This window comes from Lissotriton vulgaris, chromosome 11, assembly GCF_964263255.1.
Source record: "Lissotriton vulgaris chromosome 11, aLisVul1.2, whole genome shotgun sequence".
Classification (NCBI taxonomy): Eukaryota; Metazoa; Chordata; class Amphibia; order Caudata; family Salamandridae; genus Lissotriton; species Lissotriton vulgaris.
Genome location: NC_141699.1, coordinates 1,085,057,355 through 1,085,076,524, shown reverse-complemented (window position 1 = coordinate 1,085,076,524; position 19,170 = coordinate 1,085,057,355). Strand labels below are relative to the sequence as shown.

At 43.7% G+C, this 19,170-nt stretch overlaps 1 protein-coding gene across 1 annotated transcript in view; it reads right to left on the bottom strand.

Moving 5' to 3' along the window:
- Positions 1-19,170, bottom strand: part of DRC9 (dynein regulatory complex subunit 9) — a 74,287-nt gene that overhangs the window by 18,580 nt on the left and 36,537 nt on the right. The window contains exons 5-7 of the mRNA XM_086944960.1: positions 7,808-7,889; positions 2,607-2,768; positions 215-289 (exon numbers count right to left, since the gene is read on the bottom strand). Of these exons, the coding sequence (XP_086801086.1) occupies positions 215-289; positions 2,607-2,768; positions 7,808-7,889 (319 nt within the window). The remainder of the gene's footprint in view (positions 1-214; positions 290-2,606; positions 2,769-7,807; positions 7,890-19,170) is intronic.

Genomic DNA, 19,170 nt, shown 5'->3' with positions numbered 1-19,170 from the left:
TAAGGTGGAACCGGAAATGGAATGATTTGAGTTTCAGAAATGAAGGTTGTGTTTCATGTTCAAGACAAATAACTTCTGTAATATTATACGGTCGAGTATATGGCTGTTGTATACATAATTTCCATGTACTCGCAAAGATCAATGTCCGCTGTTCACACACATCTGTAGTTCAGATAACTTATGTCTCTGAAAAGAAAAAGTTTTGAACACTCACGTTCTGAAGTTGCCGGAGGAAGCTTTCAATCTCCAGGTGAACTCGCATCTCTTCATCAGATTTGTCATTTAATTTCTATGATAAAACAAGGGTGTTAGAAATCAGAAGTAGTATGTCATCAGCACATTCTCTCCACCCTTCCTCTTTTTTTTCTATCCCACCTCACTCCATTGACCTCACTTTCCACCTCAGCAAATTACCACTCTTTCTTTTCAATCAGTCAATCTTCCCCCTGGCCCCTACACTTCATGAACCTTCAAACCCTACTATTTACTCACTCGCCTACCTTCTCTTTTTACCTCATTGCTTCTGTCGGATTGTCTAGACCCGTTTGGAGAGAGCTGAAATAGTTAGATCCCACATATTCAGGAAAGCATCTCCAAGCCTATCCGCCCATCATCTGTTGCAAGGTGCTTCTACCTTTTCCTCTGAAAAGTCCACAAAGTGCTTGGTTTTAACGCGCTTGCCAAGCACCGAACGTCTAATGGTTACAGAACCCAACTACAAACTGCTTCCATAAAAGCCACTTCACTAACGCTGCTTTCCTCGCACAGCCGTCTTCATCACTTTCGTTCACTTGGAGACAACGACCCCTCCTCCAATTTGTTAGTCATGTTTTTTTTGTGTCCAGGTCACTGGTACCAATGATTTCTGGACAGAAGTGGAAATCACTTGGTCTATCGCTGCCCTTTCTAAGTTGTGGCCGGTTGTTCTTGGATCCTTTACCTCACCAACGGCAGACATAGCCATATGACAAATAATTATGGATAGAATTTTGCTATTGGTCATGCTGATTTGTCAAGCCACAATCCAAGTACATCAATAAGGACTCCAATGTTATCCTATTTAAGCAAGATATCTGCCCCCAAGGACCTCCTCCTCCTTCTGCCTAGGACAAGTTCTTGCTCAGCCGGTTTTCTCACAGCGTGGCAGACTAAGAGCTCAGGGCTACCAGTAGCAGGAAAGCTAAGAGGGGTTTTGGACGCTAACTCCTCCAATGTACCCAAGCTTGTGGCGCTTTCTTTCCTGATGCTGCACCACTCGAGAATTGCTTTCTTCAAGATGGCGTAGTCCGATGATGCAGTCACATATCCACACTGTTGGAACCCCATAGCATTTGGGTTAATTGTTCATTAAATGGTAGAGACTGTGAATGGGAATAGTAGCGCACGCATGCTCAGTGGAAGAATTTGCCAGACTGCTCTCTCCACACCCAATAAAACAAGGCATGTGGCGGGCACATGACTCTAATAAAATATCTGCAAAGGTGTCAGTTGGATTCAGAAAGAGATAAGACCTCAAGAGTCAACAATCAATTTTATCTTTTGACTTTATTTCTGAAAGCTTATAATGCGAACAGTGTTCCACCACAAGTTATTTAATTGTATGCGGTTGGTGGAGAGTGGACAGCTATCACACCTATGCTCTCATTGGCATTGATCCATTAAGCTCCTGTGCCTTTGCAGAGGACAGGTGGTTTTTGATGGTGCACAGAAATGTAGAACTGGTGGCAGATAGGACAGGTGACAGAGCTTCAACCTGATCTCCATCTTTTCTCTCCAATCCACACTTTGTGCCTGTCTGGCCTTCATTTAAAGTAGTTTTCAACATCCTCTCTGTTTGAAGCCACGTCAGCTAATCCATCCATGCTAGCACTTCTGCTCATCTAGGGCACAATAGCACAAAGGAGTTCTTAAAGTGCTGTGATGTTAAAAGCACATCAAACGGCTTGTATTCCCCAGTCGTGCCAGAACATTTTCCAGGGTAACATGGAAAGCGCTGTAAACATACCAGGAAAGCCTCAGAAGAGAAAGCACACTGTACAAAGTCTAGCAGCCTCCTACAATAAGTATTAACCCCTTCGGTGCTCATAACGGAACGGTTCCGTCGTGAGCGTCGGTTGGCCTGTGCTCAAGACGGAACCGTTCGGGCATGAGTCCATAGGTTCTTTAGAACCTTCAGCACCGCAGCGGAATTCGCGCAGCACTGAAGGGGTTAAAGAACTTAATGGGCTCACACTTTGCGTGTGCACATAGTGAAGCTGTTACAGTGCCCCAGAGCATACCAGTGTTTATAGTACTTGTGGCTAAAGAGCAGCTTTCTCCTGGTAGTCCACTGTATAGGCTGTATGAACACACCGCTCCATACTCCCACGAGGGGCAGAATACGGAAGACCATGGTCATATGGGCGTACAAGTATCTTGAACCTGGTGGAGCTGACTGCGATGTAGTTGACGATGCAGTAAGATTTCAAACAATTGTAAGACTCCAAAGCGTGAAGCAACCCTTTTGGTATTAGACTATTACAGAAAAAGAGATCCGAATGGATGTGGATTTTTTGCGAGAGTGCACAACGCAGCTCATGCTGCTTCGTGCCAGTGACTTTGCTTACCCGCAGCTCCTCCCTCAGTTCCGCCTCTTCATTGCTTCCTTTTTTCTGGATTTGGTGGACCTGAAGCTCTGCGTCCTTCTTCATGTACTTCCCCTCCATGGTGGTTTTCGCCTTCATTTCTTGAAGCTGATCCTTCAAGTGGGCAATCATCTCGTTTCGATTCTGGTAAATACATAAATGCCAACAGGTCACATCCACAGCAGTGCTGCTCAGAGTTGGCTGGAATCTTTACACCACACCAGGAACGCCTCATGGGGAGATATTTGCTCCCCCAATGTTTAAATCACCATAATTTCCTATGAAGAGGAACCTTCACTTAGACCTTGCCATTATGCATAAAAGCTATTCCTACAGCTTGTGAGAGGTAGTACACGAAGTAAACATCTTAGCAAATATGACTTCCAGAAAACCTAGGTGGAAAACTGCTGTGCATAACACATAACTCATTGGTGTGAATCCTGGCTGTGGAAACTAAGCATTTTGTCCTTTTAAGGCCATTAAATGACTTGGCAATATGTGTCGTTGCAAAGTCGACAAACAAACAGATAATAACTCTGGGTTAAGTTACTGGAACCTGGATGACCATTGGAGGGACCAAGACAAGCCAACTGTTAATTTTATTGTACTGTACTGGCCACTCATCAAATCAATAAACAGCACCATTGTTTAACCAATACGGTCCCTAGACCAGTGTATCTGGTTGAAGTGCATGTCATACCAGGATATGTCTTCCCCACAGATGTGTCTGTGTATCATGGGGATGGTAATGCTCCAGGTTTGCAGAAGGGCCTACCACCCTGCAAATCTCCCATTCGTCTGTACCTTTTGCCTAATTCCATTCTGTTCCCTGCTCAACTCCCTCCTCACCTCACCAGAGGGTGGACTTGTTATCTGGAGGGCTACGTGCCCAATGCTCATTCCAGGTCTGTTGTCCTCTGCCCTCTCTGAACCTCCATTTGTAGTATCATGGTGTCCGTGTCTTTCCACATCAAGATGCTAGTTCTCCATTTTGTTAACAAGCTGTCTCCCAGAGGACTTCCAAGTCATTGTGAACTGTCACCTAGCCAACTACAGTGTTAAATCTATAAACCTGCTGTTCGCCTCTTGTTCGTGGGAAGTGGGAGCAGTCCCAGTAAGCAGATTTCAGGGTTCACACGAAGCGCCCAGTCTGTTTGCACTGTGAGTGTGTGTATAATTTACTGCCAATAAGCTGCATCACTCCCACAGCAAGTGATAGAACTTCTCTTTTACTAAATCGTATCTGAGGCATGCCAAGTTTGCCCTTGAGCAGCACCTCCTGCTCAGTTTCTGGAGATTGAGATATGTCCTATGAACAATATTAAACAGTATAAACTAAAACAAAAGTTATTCAATGACACCCTGGTAGCTCCATGCAGAGCAAGATACCAGCTTCCCTATCCAAGTCAGCAGCTCATTTCTCCCAGAGTTCTCCACTGGGCACCCAGCTCAATCACAAAGGCCTTCTAGAGTACTATGATCCCTCTCCAAGCCTGTCTTGGTGTGTGTGTATGCATGTGGGGGGATTCCATGTCCACTACCTCCTTACTTTCCTCAGCAGTCCACTCAACAGCCCCTAGGCTCAAAATTAACCTCTCAAGATATGATGATCTAATGCTATCTCTTGGAACAGTCCAATATGCCCTTCACCTTAAAGATCAGCTATCCCCTTCAGCCCATTGCCTGCCCACTGTCTCGTGCTTTGCATCCCCTGAACGTCCAGCAACCTCTGCAAGGGAATGTCTGGGGCGCAAGGAATGACCATGTGTGTTCTGTGTAGCAGTCTTGCCCAGCAGTATCTCACAACTGTCAGCACACCAGTCATATGGCTGAAGGGCCACCTCGGGTTGAGCAGAATCTTGGTTAGATCTCCTGTCTGAGAGCACACGGGCTGCACAGCTCAATCACAGGAGTCTGCAGCCAATACAGAATCTACCCAGGCTGGGCTACGATACAGCATCATTCAAATATGCAGCACTCTGTTGATTCCCACCTAGGCTTGCACTATATACATACTAATGGATACTTACAAGATCTTAAGAGCTCCTGGTACGTTAGTGTATCCCAAAGATCCATCCTTTCCGCAGTGATCTTTATACGGAATCGCTAAGAATTGATCTTGCTGCGGAGTCATGGATTCACCCATCTGCTTAAGTCGCTCAACTGTACCTAAAAGTCTCTACTGTCAATGGCTGACTGTCTTCCAATCTTCCAACCATGGATTATGAGCACCTCCCCTAAACTAAACTCTGCAAAGGTGAAGTCGGCTTTATGACCAAATGTACGCGTGGACGGATTCTCGCAATCCCCAACTACAAACGCAAAATCACTTGGCTTTACCATTGACTCCAACATCTTTTTTTTAAATCCTGCATGGCCACGAAAACACAAAAAACAGTGACTTAACTCCTACTTGTACAGAAAGGAAATGTTCACCTTCCTAAAGCAGACTTCATACTCACTGTGTAGACCCTGCTCCTCTCACTGAGTAAAGGTAACAACTTATACACTGTTGTTCAATCTTAATTCCTCTAAAGAGCGCCCTTCAAGACATCAACTCAAATAACTGGAGAATATAAACCAATCTCTTGCACCCTTATACACCTACATTAATTGCCTCTTCGAGACCTGATCATCTTCAAGACATGCTACTCAACATACAAAGCAGTACATTTACACCTTCCTACCTGGCCGAAAAACTGTCAAGGGCCCAACGCAACACAAGGAGTTAAAAGCGCACCAAAAATAAAGAAATGTAAATACATGCCTTCTCTAACAAAGTCCTTAAAATATGGTGCAATATCTCTCCACATAACAAGCCTACGTATTCAACTCTAAAATTCTGAAATGAATGGAAACAGCATCTCTTCAAAGCACATCTCCATTATCAGTGAGTGTCCTGACCCCATCATCCTTACCCTCCCAGGCCTTGTTCAGGTGAGAATAATTCTCTACCTGCTATCAAGTTATATACAATATCTAGTACTGTCTGTTCACCAATGGACGGCGGGCTGTGACATTTAGTATACTGTTATAAAACAGGGGTAGACCCAATATAGTCAAAGGACCTGGGTATTCAGCAGTATAGACAACAAATGGTCCTTGACATACTTTCGTTAATGAGAACAATCATAACATTTCATATATATTCTTAACTCCACGAACACGACTCAATCTATGGTTTCAATGACATGGATGATGCTCGCCCACAGCCTCAAAAATCATTTACAATAGGTACCAGTAAACAAATAAAACCAAAGGAGGGGGTTCGACTGGATAACTAATTTAATATATCATGTACTGACAAATGGGAATCAATGTCTCTATATACACATATTTACACAGATCATAAGGCAAAATACATTTTTTAAAAAGGAGAAAGAACGTGCACAGAGAAAGATAAAGTGTGTGCTCAAGTGAATGATCAAGAAGATCAGAAAAAACAGTGTGGGTCATTTATATACAAAGAACATTGAGGCTGTCCTAGGATAATGCTTGTAAAAAATACTTCTTTTTTACTCGCTAAGTGCTATCTACAATTCCTTGGTCCTTAAATTGCACCGTGGGCAATAAGATTACCAGGAAGAAGGGGGATGGGAGGCGGACTGGGGACAGGGATCAGTAGGTACAGGCTCCCGAAGGGGAATGTCGTCGACGTTTCGACCCAACCATGTAGTGGGTGGTTCAAGTCCTCAACAACGGGTCTTCATCAGGACGGAGTGACAGGGGAAATTCTCTCAGAGTGCACGTCAATTAAAAAACATTCTTTTGGCACCCTCATGTGGTGCCTTGACACGTCAAAGTGCGACGATCGGTCCGCACACGTAATATGTAAGTATCCAAAGGTATACCAATGCTTTTGTCACTGGCGGTCAAATTTCAAAGATATATATTATTAATCCAGCACGTCTGCTGCCAATTGCTGGGTATATAAGTGCTTCATTTCAGTTTTGACGCAGAACTAAACTCTAGTGTAAATATGTGTATATAGAGACATTGTGTATATATGTGTATATAGAGACATTGATTCCCATTTGTCAGTACATGATATATTAAATTAGTTATCCAGTCGAACCCCCTCCTTTGGTTTTATTTGTTTACTGGTACCTATTGTAAATGATTTTTGAGGCTGTGGGCGAGCATCATCCATGTCATTGAAACCATAGATTGAGTCGTGTTCGTGGAGTTAAGAATATATATCAAATGTTATGATTGTTCTCATTAACGAAAGTATGTCAAGGACCATGTGTAACATTTAGTATAGGTTTGTGCTCTGTAAATACATATACCTTTTACAACCCCTTGCAAATAACATTGGTTAATGAAGAAGGAAGAGATAATTCAATGTGGCAGTATGTGCTATATAAATGATGTATAATGTTATTAGAATGCAAGTCTCTTTTTACAAATTTAAATCTAAATGACAAATGTATTTCAAGTAACTGTGATTCACGCAATATTGCTGCCTCCAGTTTGATAAAAGCCTCTCTCTGTTACGTGCACGTCTAAATGCAGCAAATGTCTATTGTGGCTCAGCCTATGTACTCTATGCAAACAACATCTCCCTGGATGATCTGTTTTCTGTATCCTCTGAAATGAAGTCATCAGGTCTATACCCCCCTTTAATAAATAATTCCCCAGTCAAGCCGTACTCATATTGCAAGTCACCTGCTGCTTCCCTTCCCAGCAAGCGTTCACCCACTGCTGGCAGTGTTCTTGAATTTTGTGCCACAAAAATTCTTCACGGGGAAGGCACCTGAAGTCTTGTTGACCTTTAACCACAAATCTTGGCTAGTGACCATGAAATCCTTTTTGCACAGAAAGATATGAGCATTGGTTTCTCTTGATGCATTAGAACCACCATTAAAGTTGGAGGAATATTAAAGGCCTGTTGTGTCACCGATGAATGGGCTAACTGCAGAGGCAAGTGACAGACAAGACATGAGAATGGGAACATTTCCAATGGTGGGATCCATTGGAAAAACAGATTTCGGAGTTCCATTGCCACAAATTAAGTGTAATTCCTTCGCAATGTACAGCTTTTCTGTGACTCGGTGGGGGTGCATGGATATTATTCGCTTGTTGGAATTGATAAAAGATGCGTAAGACAGTGAGTCAAACCTGATAAATGTGCACATCTCATGTCTATTAAAGAGCAACGGTGGTTCTTCCCTTTCACTAACCTGAATTGCCTCTTCCTTCTCTTTCTGGATCTCCTGCAGCTCTTTATGGAGATCTTTGATTCGCTTTCTTCCTTGCTCCTCCCTAATGGAAAAACACACCGCTGTCAGTGAGTGATTTACCAGATTCCCAGAAATAACCCATCAAACAACGAAATCATCCTCAGTTAGGAGGTCAGCATGCTTTTTTTTGTATTTTTATGCCTTTCAACATAACAGAAAATAACATAAGCAACATATCCATCGTAGAGCAGTCAGACTACTACAAGACCGAATTGAGGGTCGATCCCTTGAAAGCAAGAGGCTCTTTCATATATGTTCTAGGGGGATGAGAGCTGTCTTCCCTTTTAAAATGCACCTGAGAAGACTGTTAACATGTTGTTTCGCCATCCAAAGGTGTTCCAGTATCAAGAGCAAGCATACGTACAGTTAAAGTTAATAATGTAATTCGGAAAGATGTTTTTCCGATTTGTATGCTCACATCTTCCATATTGGAGCTATGCAGAACCACAAGACCGTTTCCCTTCCCACAGTACCCTAGGTTGTCCCCTCCAGACACTGTTCTGAATCCTTCAGTATTGGGTCAAAAGTGCCTTCAGGAAATAGAAGGATGATTTGGTCCCTGCCAGATCCTTCTCAAGGGAGTTCTCCAAGGAAGGACAGATGGGCCCAGCCTTCCCGAAGCCTCAGTGATTGTCTCAGATTCACCCAAAAATAAATGGGACTCTAGCTAACTGCCCTCACAGATGTCCCAATATCTGTGGTTCCCCAGTTAATAAAGTAAAGCTTGAATTCCTTGTGAATGGCCCCGTGAAAGTCTGTAGTTGTCCCTTAGTTGCCATTCCCTGTCGAGCGGCCCTTGATTCTCTTTCCACAGGAGGACTACAGAGGAGAGCTTGGCACTGCCAGTTGACCCCATGGACTTCCTTTCCCATGCCCATCAGGGGCACTTGGAGGATAAAGTTGTATTCTTTACCTTGGTGTAGTGTGCATTAAACTGCCCCATTGCGTTACTAGGTTCCTTAGGGGTCAATGCATTTCTGGCACATCAACATCGAAACCTCAGTCCGAGTGACTACGAATGTTCTTGGCCTCCTGTGAAGGGTTGATCCCTACCTCGGGGGAACGACGGAGCACTATGGACTCTTGTCCCTCCGGAACTACTCCTCTCTCTGTCTTCCCGCAGGCTCCACCGATAACACCGATACAAGACGGATTGGAAACGTCCCTCCATGACCCCGGAAGTTGGGTCGATAGTGAAGGACCGGAAGTGAACTCACCTCACCCCGGAAGTCATTCGACCGGATATCGGCAGGAAAGTAGAAAAGCCGACGACTCAAACGACTCAGAGTTCCCAACAGCGAACTCGTGGCAGGAGTTGGCAGACCTCGGAGAACCAGCAGCGGAAGAACCGAAGGACCGGAAAGAAGAAGCAGACGAGGAAGACGTCTGGTGTGAGGACTGGTGGCGTCCTCAGGAGGTGGCTGGAGAGCGGCCGTAACTCACAGGAGAGTTACGGCGGGGCATGTGAGTACCTCGTTACCATTTTCCCCTGTTTCCACTGGTAGATGTGTACATAGTGTAAATAGCGCTCTGAACCACTTTCACTGTAAAAACGTGCACCGACACTGTATAGAATTGCGCACTATTTCTTCATCCCGTCCACGCCCGTGTTCACCCTCTACCCGTCTCTACCTCTTCCCGCAACCCAACCCCGTCACGTCCTACCCTAACCGTCCACACACAGCCCCAGGTGTTGGTGACAGTATTGAGACAAGTTTTGTTACCCCTGAACTAATCGCCCTGTTTTCGTTCTCTTTTCCTCCGAGTGACTCACCGTTCCTACACCACGGAAAGACGACCGCAGCCCAGCAGCGAACATCCCCACGGAACCATCCCGGACACCTCACCTCTACAACCCACCTGGATTTTCACCGGAACCTTTTCATCCCCTGACCAGTGTTTCTTTTGTATGAACAATAAAGTTTTCGCTAATCATAGCGCACTTTATACGGCCTCCACGCCTGTTATTCCGGCCCGCCCTAAATCCCGCTCCACACCTCCAATTGCAGGACAGATCACAAGTGTCAGTTTCTGTGCAGATGCCAGATCCAGAGATGATCCAAACTGCACAGCCCCCATATTGCTTCCCTTTTTTGTGTATCCTCAGAGTAAATGACGTTTTGGTGTAAATCGGCAGATGACCTCTAATAGAGTTGCTGTGAACAGAGGGTAATGATGCTAAAATGAGTTCAGTTATGGAGCGGAGTACAAATTGTCCTCTCTCTGGGTTTTGCACAGGCACTTACAAGCAGCTTTTAATTGATGGTAAATGCCCATGCAAAGCAAAGTGCAGGGGGCAACAGTATGGACAAACGGGTGCAAAAGCCCTTTTCTCTTGTTATTTCCCACTGATAACCACCAAAGTCGTAACCCAGTCATGACAGCAGAAACTCACCCGATACTCTAGAAAACTTTTCCAGCTTCTAATTGTTTCTGGGCGGGGGTTGAGAGTGTGTTCTCTGTTCCTTTTGTTTCTGCATCCATTATGTTTTATTCTGGGGTGAGTTTGTGTACGCCTTTTCTATTTCCCTAATGAGGGCTTCTGTACGAGAGAATGTACACTAAGTAGGTCTTTTTATACATGCGCATGCCAGCCTCAACTACAATATTGGTGAAAGAGAGAATTGCCAATTTCATCAGATCCCTTGGTAGGTCAAACACACTCTATTTCTTAATGATGGAGCATCCCTTAGTCACAATGGACTAATGGGAGGGTTGCCCAAACTCAAGAGCTGTCCAACCAAGCATACTACATCAATAATAGTACATAATTCACTGACTTTGGTTGCATTATAGGCAGTTACTCATTAAGTTTGATGAGGGAGCTGTGACATAGTGTAAAGTATATGTTACAAGAGGGTTTCAATGTGAAGAAAATCCTCAATCTTTGGATTGTTTTATAAGTTCCACTGTAGTGTCCTGCGCCAGCCTTAGAGAACATTTCATTTCTCTATTCAGATCATGAGCATTACTCACTTTTTTACTCTGTGGCATCCATGATTGAGGCTATTTCTGCGTAGGTCCAGGAGTCTCACTGATCTTTTGAAACAAACGTAATATTTACTGTGACGGAGACTGACAACATCTCCACGTATCACTCAGCACATTGGTGATGGGGAAGGAGGTAGCCTCTGGATTTATTTGTGCAGACACTGTGCCAGACAGCGACCTTTTTTTCAGCCCGGCTGTATTGTATTTTATGATAAATTTGTTTATAGATCAAGTCATGTCGCAGTACAGGACACTGAAGCACATTATCTGAAGGATAGCAAGCTACCCTGTAGGCGAGTGCTTGGATGGAAGCGTGTTGTACTTGCTCAGGGCCTCTGTGGGAAGTATTTTGGTGGGTGTGTGAGAGTGACCGAATTGATGCTCTTATGTCTTGGGTCACAGCTCATACTACGGTAGGGTTGCACGAATGAGTGAGAGACAGGCTCAGATTATAATCATTTGCCAGAAACTGTTTACTCTGCAGGACCACAGTTGCTTTTCCAGAGGATACTGAAATGTATCTATCAACCACTTGTGCTGTGAGAAGAAATGCCGCGATCCATGGAGTAAGACGTCATCAGTAGCAGGGCAGGCGGGAGTTCCTGTGTCTTGATCAGGGAGTCACTACATGGTCCTACACCTCTATTTCTAATGTAACATCTTATATCCAGCCACCGGCAAGGTTCTGAACTCACTCATTCCCAAGAAATACATATTTATCTTAAGAGGCTGACCACAGGAGAGCCTTGAGATAGAAATGTAAAGAAATATCGCAGATGTTTAGGCAATATTATAAATTAGTGTTTCAATAGCACAGACATATAGAACTTTTGGACTGCAGCTGAGGTACATGGTGATCCTGCATTGCATTATACTGTGGTATTTATGTAGGGCTTCAACCCCATTGTGTGGTTCCAAAGTGCATTTTAACAGGGTTGTATTTGTGGTGATCCTATAAAGGAAGCATTTTGGTGTCATGAATGAGTGATGGGAGGTGCTTTTATCTTGTAGTGCAGCGCAGGCCCTAACAGAGTGATGGAGAAGGTGGTGTGATAAATGGGCTCATAAACTATATAAATGTACAGATGGTTAATAGTGAATTACAGGGAGGTTTTTCACCGAGGGGTTCTGAGTGACATCAAATAGACAATGAGAGCGAAGCTCGAGTTGTCTCTGATGTCACCCACAACCCCGAGGTGAAAAACATCTCCGTAGTTAACTTTTTACCCATCTATAATTTTATGTTGCTTCATTGTCCCCACTGGAAGTACCAGAAGAACCCTGGTGTAAGCTAGGTCTAGATATTGTTGGACCCTTTATATCTGTTAGCCTCTAGCGAGAGATATGTTTTCGTTTTGGTGGACTGTACTTCTAAATGGGTGACAGCTTTTTGTACCAGCTCCATAACTGCTAGGAGTGTACTTGAATTCTTGAGAGATGTCTCTGCTTGTGAGGGTATTCCCAAAGTAATCATTACTTATAATGGGGTGCAATTTGTATCGGGTGAAAAGAAATATTTCCTCAAAAGTTATCTCTTGAACATCATCAAACTGAACTGTATTCACTGCAAGCCATTGGCCTTTTGAAAAAAATAAATGGTCTAATAAGAGATTGTGCTCAGTTAGCTGTGGAAAAGAGGGGTTTCTCAGGAATATATTGAGTGAAAAACCCTGGACACATCACACCACTCCAAACAGTAATATAGAAATGTCACCATTTCAATGTTTGAATTATCTAAATGAAATCCTTTGTGGTTGGAGTCAGAAAAATAAAAATTGAGGTTCAATGCTAAGAAAGTGGTTGACTAGCAAAATAAATAGAGGAAACTTTAGGATACCGATGCATAGGAACTGGAAGGTGGGAAAACATGTATATGTGAGACGGCCAAGGTGGGTTTCTAAAGGGGAATCCATGTTTATGGGGCCTTTCTGGGTGACTGAAGTCAAGAAGAATGTTGTGGTGCTTAAAAATGGTGAAGTGTGGAGTATGTCACGTCTGGCGAAAAAATCCTCACAGGTGGAAGGGGAAGTGTCCATTGGTGGAGTTAAAGATGGATCATGTGTGAAAGAGCCAAATGTGAATAGCAGACATAAATTATTGAGAGGTTCACCATGTCCTGGGAAAAGGAGTTGTGTGGAAGGTTGTTGTAGGGTAGAAGTCACAACGACCATAACAGGATATAATGAAATGGTAGTATTTATTGTAAGCTACAAGCATCAGCTGGTGTCCCTCTCCTGGCTAGCAAGCAACTGTCATATGAGACCAGAAGAGAGAACACCAAAGACAGGAAAGATCCAAAAAGAACTAACAAGTTAAAGGGGCAGTGAACAGGAATAAATTACAAGTAACATCAAGATACAACATATCCTCATTCCTTCAGTAAAAGAAGAAAATAAAAATAAAAAAAACAATAAAGAAAAAGAACAATGAAAACATCTAAGGATCATCACAAAAATAATCACGCAAGTAAGAAGGTGGTTTCGGGGTTCTGGTCATCGTGCCACAACCACGTTCAGATTGATCATCAATCACTACCTTACCACTTGCAACCGTTCCACCCACATCCACATTGGCATGTCTCTTGTAAAGAGCCACTCTTCTGAGGTTCCAGTGTTCCCCATTCTCCAAAACCACATACCTTTCATGAACAGATTTAACCTTATACGGCCCTCTGAATTTAGTCAAACCACCTGAAATTCGTCCACGTTTTACTTTGACCAAATCATTCACCCTGATTCTTTTTTGCAAATCCAGCCCTGACTTTTCAACCTCCTTCAACCCACTAGGATTCCCCACCCTCACACACTCCTTCATCCACGCAGGGATCAGCTTTGTGCCAGCTGTTCTACCTCTCATTACATTAAAAGGAACCATGCCTGAAGAATAGTTCTCAGTCGTACGGTAAGCCCAAACTAACTCCTCCACCATGCATTTCACAGAACCACCAGTAGCCATAGCCATTTGGATGGCACCTTTGACCATGCGGTTAGCCCTCTCGACCATTCCATTGCCCTGTGGGTTGTAAAATGATGTTCTGCAATGGACAATACCACAGGCACACAGGAACTTCTTCATTTCCTCTGAAGTCAACTGAGTTTCATTATCTGTAATGAGCTTCAAAGGAAACCCTTCCTCCCTGAAAATTTCAGTCAAAAGTTGAATTGTCACTCTTGTGGTTATTTCCCTGCAAAACTTAACCACTAACCACCTAGAATAAACATCGATTAGCACAAGGGCAAATCTCAAATCAGGATAAAGGGCATTGAAAGGACCTACAAAATTCATGCAGACCGAATGCCACGCAGCGAGCGGATCCTCCATGGACCCATGAGGTACCTGACTGCCCAATTTAAGCCTTTTCTCACTCTCTATACAATCAGAACACCTCTCCACCCAATCTGAAACATGTTGATCCATCGACGGCCACCAAAAATATTCTCTCAGCCTTTTTTTGGTAAGTGATTGTCCCAAATGGCCTTCGTGAGCCAACTTGAACAGGGTGAACCTTAAATCATGTGGAGGAATGAACTTGTTACCTTTCATTATCACACACTGATCTCCATCCAAAATGGATAAGTCATCCAACACCTTCAAGTACGGTCTGACAGCAAGCTCAAGAGTACTCTCACGCCTGCTTCCCTTGACGATCAACTCCTTCACCTTACTCAACACACCGTCACCAGCCATGCAATCATCCCATTTCTCCTTTCCAATCGCACCCGAACAAAACTCCACGACATCTCCAACCGGTGCCACTGAACCCTCACACAATGATGATTCGACACCCTCCCGATCGACGTCCTGCAAGGGAAGTGGAAGTCTCGACAAACCGTCTGCCAGGTTATTCTTCCAACCAGGTATATACTCCACTTTAAACAAATATTCTTGGAGTCTTGCAGCCAACCTCGCCAGCCTCGCCGAGCCTTTGCCTGCTCCTCCCGGCGACAATATTCTCACTAAGGGCTTATGATCAGTTTGCAACCTGAAAAGAGATCCCCACAAATACATCCTGAAATAGGCACACCCCCAAGCTGCAGCAAGTGTCTCTCTCTCTATAATAGAGTAGTTCCTCTCCGAAACAGTAAGAGACCTAGATGCGAAGGCTACTGTCTTTAAATCAGAGGAATGAACTTGGGCAAGCACAGCCCCCAAACCAACACCGCTCGCATCAACGGTCAAGACAGACTCTAAGTTGGTATCGAAAGGTGTCAAAATACCAGCCTCACATATCTCTTTCTTAATACCAACAAACGCACCTTCCTGTTCTTGTCCCCAACTAAACTTACAACCCTTCCTGAGCAAAAGTCTAATATTCTCTGTCTTATCCGCAAAATTCCTAACAAACTTTGCGTAATACTCAATGAGACCAAGAAACGACCTCAACTGGTCCCTATCAACAGGTGCAGGTGCCTTCCTTATGGCTTCCAATAAATCACGCTTCGGCTTCACCCCATCCGCCGACAAAGTATAGCCCAGGTACTCCACTTCTTCCACTGCAAACTTACTTTTATCCTTCCTTAAGGTTAAACCAGCCAACTCCATCTTATTGAACACCGCCTTCAAGATCACATCATGCTCTTCCTTTTTTCTACCAAACAACAGCACGTCATCTTGAAAATGAACAACATTTTCCACACCACTCAACACCGTACCCATCATCCGTTGAAACACTCCTGCCGCCGACGCTAACCCAAACGGCATCCGGGTAAACTGGAAAATGCCTTCAGATGTAATAAACGCCGTCAGATGTTTCGACTCTTCATGGAGTTTTATCTGATGGTAGGCACTCCGCAGATCTAACTTACTGAAGAACCTGCCACCTTTCAACAACAGCACCAGCTCATTTATATTGGGCAGGGGAAACCCATCTACAATGATATTATGGTTAAGTGTGCGTAAATCAACACAGAATCTGTATTTTCCGTCAGATTTGGTCGTGATCAGGACTGGCGAAATCCAACTCGAGGTTTCTATCTGCTCAATTACTCCCTGTTCCAACATTTCACCCAGCATCCTCTTAACTTCCGCCCTGGCTACAATAGGTACCTTCCTGACCTTGTGTTGCAAAGGAACAGCACCTGGTTTCAACATGATCTTATGCATGTAGCCTTTCAACTCACCAATCTCTTCCTTGAAAAGTTCAGGCATCCCATCAACAATTGATAAGGTGGGTACCTCATCCATCACCATGACCTGGTCATCAGCCCTCGAGTTTAACACAATATGAAGGTCATACTGATGTCCCCAACCCAATATGGCTGGGCCAGACTGCGCAACGTACACCTTACCCCTCGCGGTTCTTCCTTTGAATGAAATATTAGCAGACATGTACCCCACTATCTCTATCCTCTCACCTTGAAACCCACCCGGATTGATATCTTTCGGTTCCAACTCAACCACTGGCCAATTCACTCTAAATAAGCACACCGGAAAAAGGGTCCAGAGCGATCCTGAATCCACCATCAACTCCACAAGCACGCCATCAATCACAAACATAGCTTTTGGCCTCACTCGCCTCCTTGGATTCGTATCTGACTCCTCATCACACACACAGAATTTTATTTGCACCCTCAACATTATCAACTGTTGCGACATCAGCTTGTTCAGGTTGAACAACCGCAATCTTCCCTCTTGGCACAACCTTGCACATTCTTGAAAAATGACCCCGTTTCCCACATTTCAGACAATCCTTGTCTAAGGCAAAACATTTCTTATAGTCAGCTGTGTGATATGTGCTGCCACACCTCGAACACATTCTGTCTCTGCTCTTATAACTTTCACCATTCCCATAAGTACTGTTCATTTTTTTCCCAACATACTTTTCACTTCTCTCATAAGATTTCTTGCCACCCACAGCTCCTACTTCCTCAACAACATCCACACACGGCACATTCTCCTTTAAACTCTCTTTACGTTCCATCTCCTTCATGCATGCACCAGATTCTTCAACAATCTTAGCAATGTCAATTGCGTTCTGCAACGAGGGATTCTTCGCTGCCCACAACTTCTCTTGCATCTTCTTGTTCCCACATTGAACGATGAGTTGATCCCTAATCATTTCATCTCTGATGTTCCCAAAGTTGTATTTCAATGATAACTCCCGTAGACGAGTAACAAATTGATCCACACTCTCCCCTTGACGTTGAGGCTGGGTGTAAAATTTATGTCTTGCCATAACAATGTTAACTTCCTTAGAGTACCTCTTCTTCAAACGCGTTTTGGCCTCCAAGTACACATTAGAAATTGTCCTTCCCTCTGCATTAGTTCCAGGGGACAGGAACTTAAAAGCATGTTGTCCTTCTTTCCCCAAGGTGCTCAATAGTAACGCCTTTTTCCTCGATGCGCTGAAATCCTTGCCGTCAATTGCCTAAATGTAGTTTTCGAACACCTCTATCCATTCCTCCCATTCTATTGGAGGTTCCCCACTTTGCTGCAAAAACAATGGTGGCATAACCACACTATTGCCTTCCATAATTATGCTTGTGGCGTGTTTCAACTGTTAACCTTTGCTTGTGCTTGTGCTTGTGCTGCGCTACAACTGTACCCTTAAGATATACAATTACGTAGTGACAGAAACTTTATACTCTTCTTCTTTTCCTTTTTTTTTTAATGAAAACTGCTGCTCCTCGAGTTATAATAAACACCCTGAGTTACAGGAGACAGTACATTCACCACATTACTCACAAGACTGTTTTCTTTTCGTTAAATCACTTTCCCGTGTCTCCCTTCGTGTTCGCCCCGCGTCGCTTAGCAACGCTCCTTGTTGTTGGAAGCAGAAAATGGCCGCTGTTACGTGAAGAAATCGTCAGAGCGCAACGTGCAGCGTGATGCGTCAGCACCTAGTCAAAGAAGCAACAATGTCCGCGCCATCAGCGTTCTCCACGAAAGCGTTCTCCCGAAGAACTCCTACTCGTGCCGAGCGTTAGATCCTTTCAAATGTCGCACAACGGAGGTAAGCGTTTTTGCACCAGTCCCAGCTGAAACCTTGTTCAGCGGTTTCTCACCAAGTTGTCACACAAACAGCGATGCTTCCCACGTTAAGCTCAGATTCCCTTGTCGCGCGGTTGTGCGAGATACAATTTTAATAAATCGTACTCACTCCGTGATTCTTTGGCATCTCGTCAGTTTACTCTTGTCTCCTCTTATAATGGATCTTCTCCAAGCATAGGGTACACTTCAGCCTTGTCGCACAGCACGTTTTCCTCTATTACTGACAAATTCCACCATGTCAATAATCTTCTTTTCCAAATACACGCGTGGTTCTCTCCACCAGCTGGCCAATCAGTAGCTTCTACTCTCTTTTCCCTCTCTTAATGCTAGCCTTCCATCGCCAAAATGTTGTAGGGAAGAAGTCACAACGACCATAACAGGATATAATGAAATGGTAGTATTTATTGTAAGCTACAAGCATCAGCTGGTGTCCCTCTCCTGGCTAGCAAGCAACTGTCATATGAGACCAGAAGAGAGAACACCAAAGACAGGAAAGATCCAAAAAGAACTAACAAGTTAAAGGGGCAGTGAACAGGAATGAATTACAAGTAATATCAAGATACAACAAAGGTCTTGCTAGAAGAAACCCGATTTATGTTAAAAATTATGTTGTAGGAAGTGTCCAGGTGAGTTGCCTTTCAATGATATTGGGTTATAATAATGCTCTTGATAAATGTTAAAAATGTATCTATATTTTATATTGTTTGCATTTAGTGCATTCTAGCCTCTGGTATTTTTTAGTTTTATATTTCTAGTAGTTTGATTATATAATTTTATTTTTATTCTGCATTGTGTTTTAGAGTATATGTATTTTTAGACATTTAGCATACTGCTTAAGAAGTATGAATGTTGGTAACATTTTGTTTGGGGGGAAGATTTGTTATAATCTTTGCTATTGGTTTTCCTGAACCTCTTCCACAGTGATGTAATCCTTAGAGCCTTGCTGACATCACATAGAACCATGGTGTGGTATGGAAGAGTGGTGACCGCTGGCTGAAGGATGAGATGAGGAGAGGCTGGGGTGTTAGGGTGGATGCAATAAAGAATGACTTAAGGAAAATACTGTGCAGATTTATTTCCTTAACAGTATCCAAGTCCCAAAGGTTAAACAAAAACAATATGTGCCATTCTTGACCAGCCCCCTACCTTCCCCACCTTTCCTTCTCCTCCTGCCCCTTTTAGTGAAAGCAGACAAGCAAGACTGGGCTGACAGGCTCTGAAAGAGCCCTGTTACCCTGCCCTGGAAGCCCTTCATTACCTAGCAACAGTGGGTAAAGAGTTTTGTTATCCACTATTTCTACATCTTAACTATGAGGTTTAGA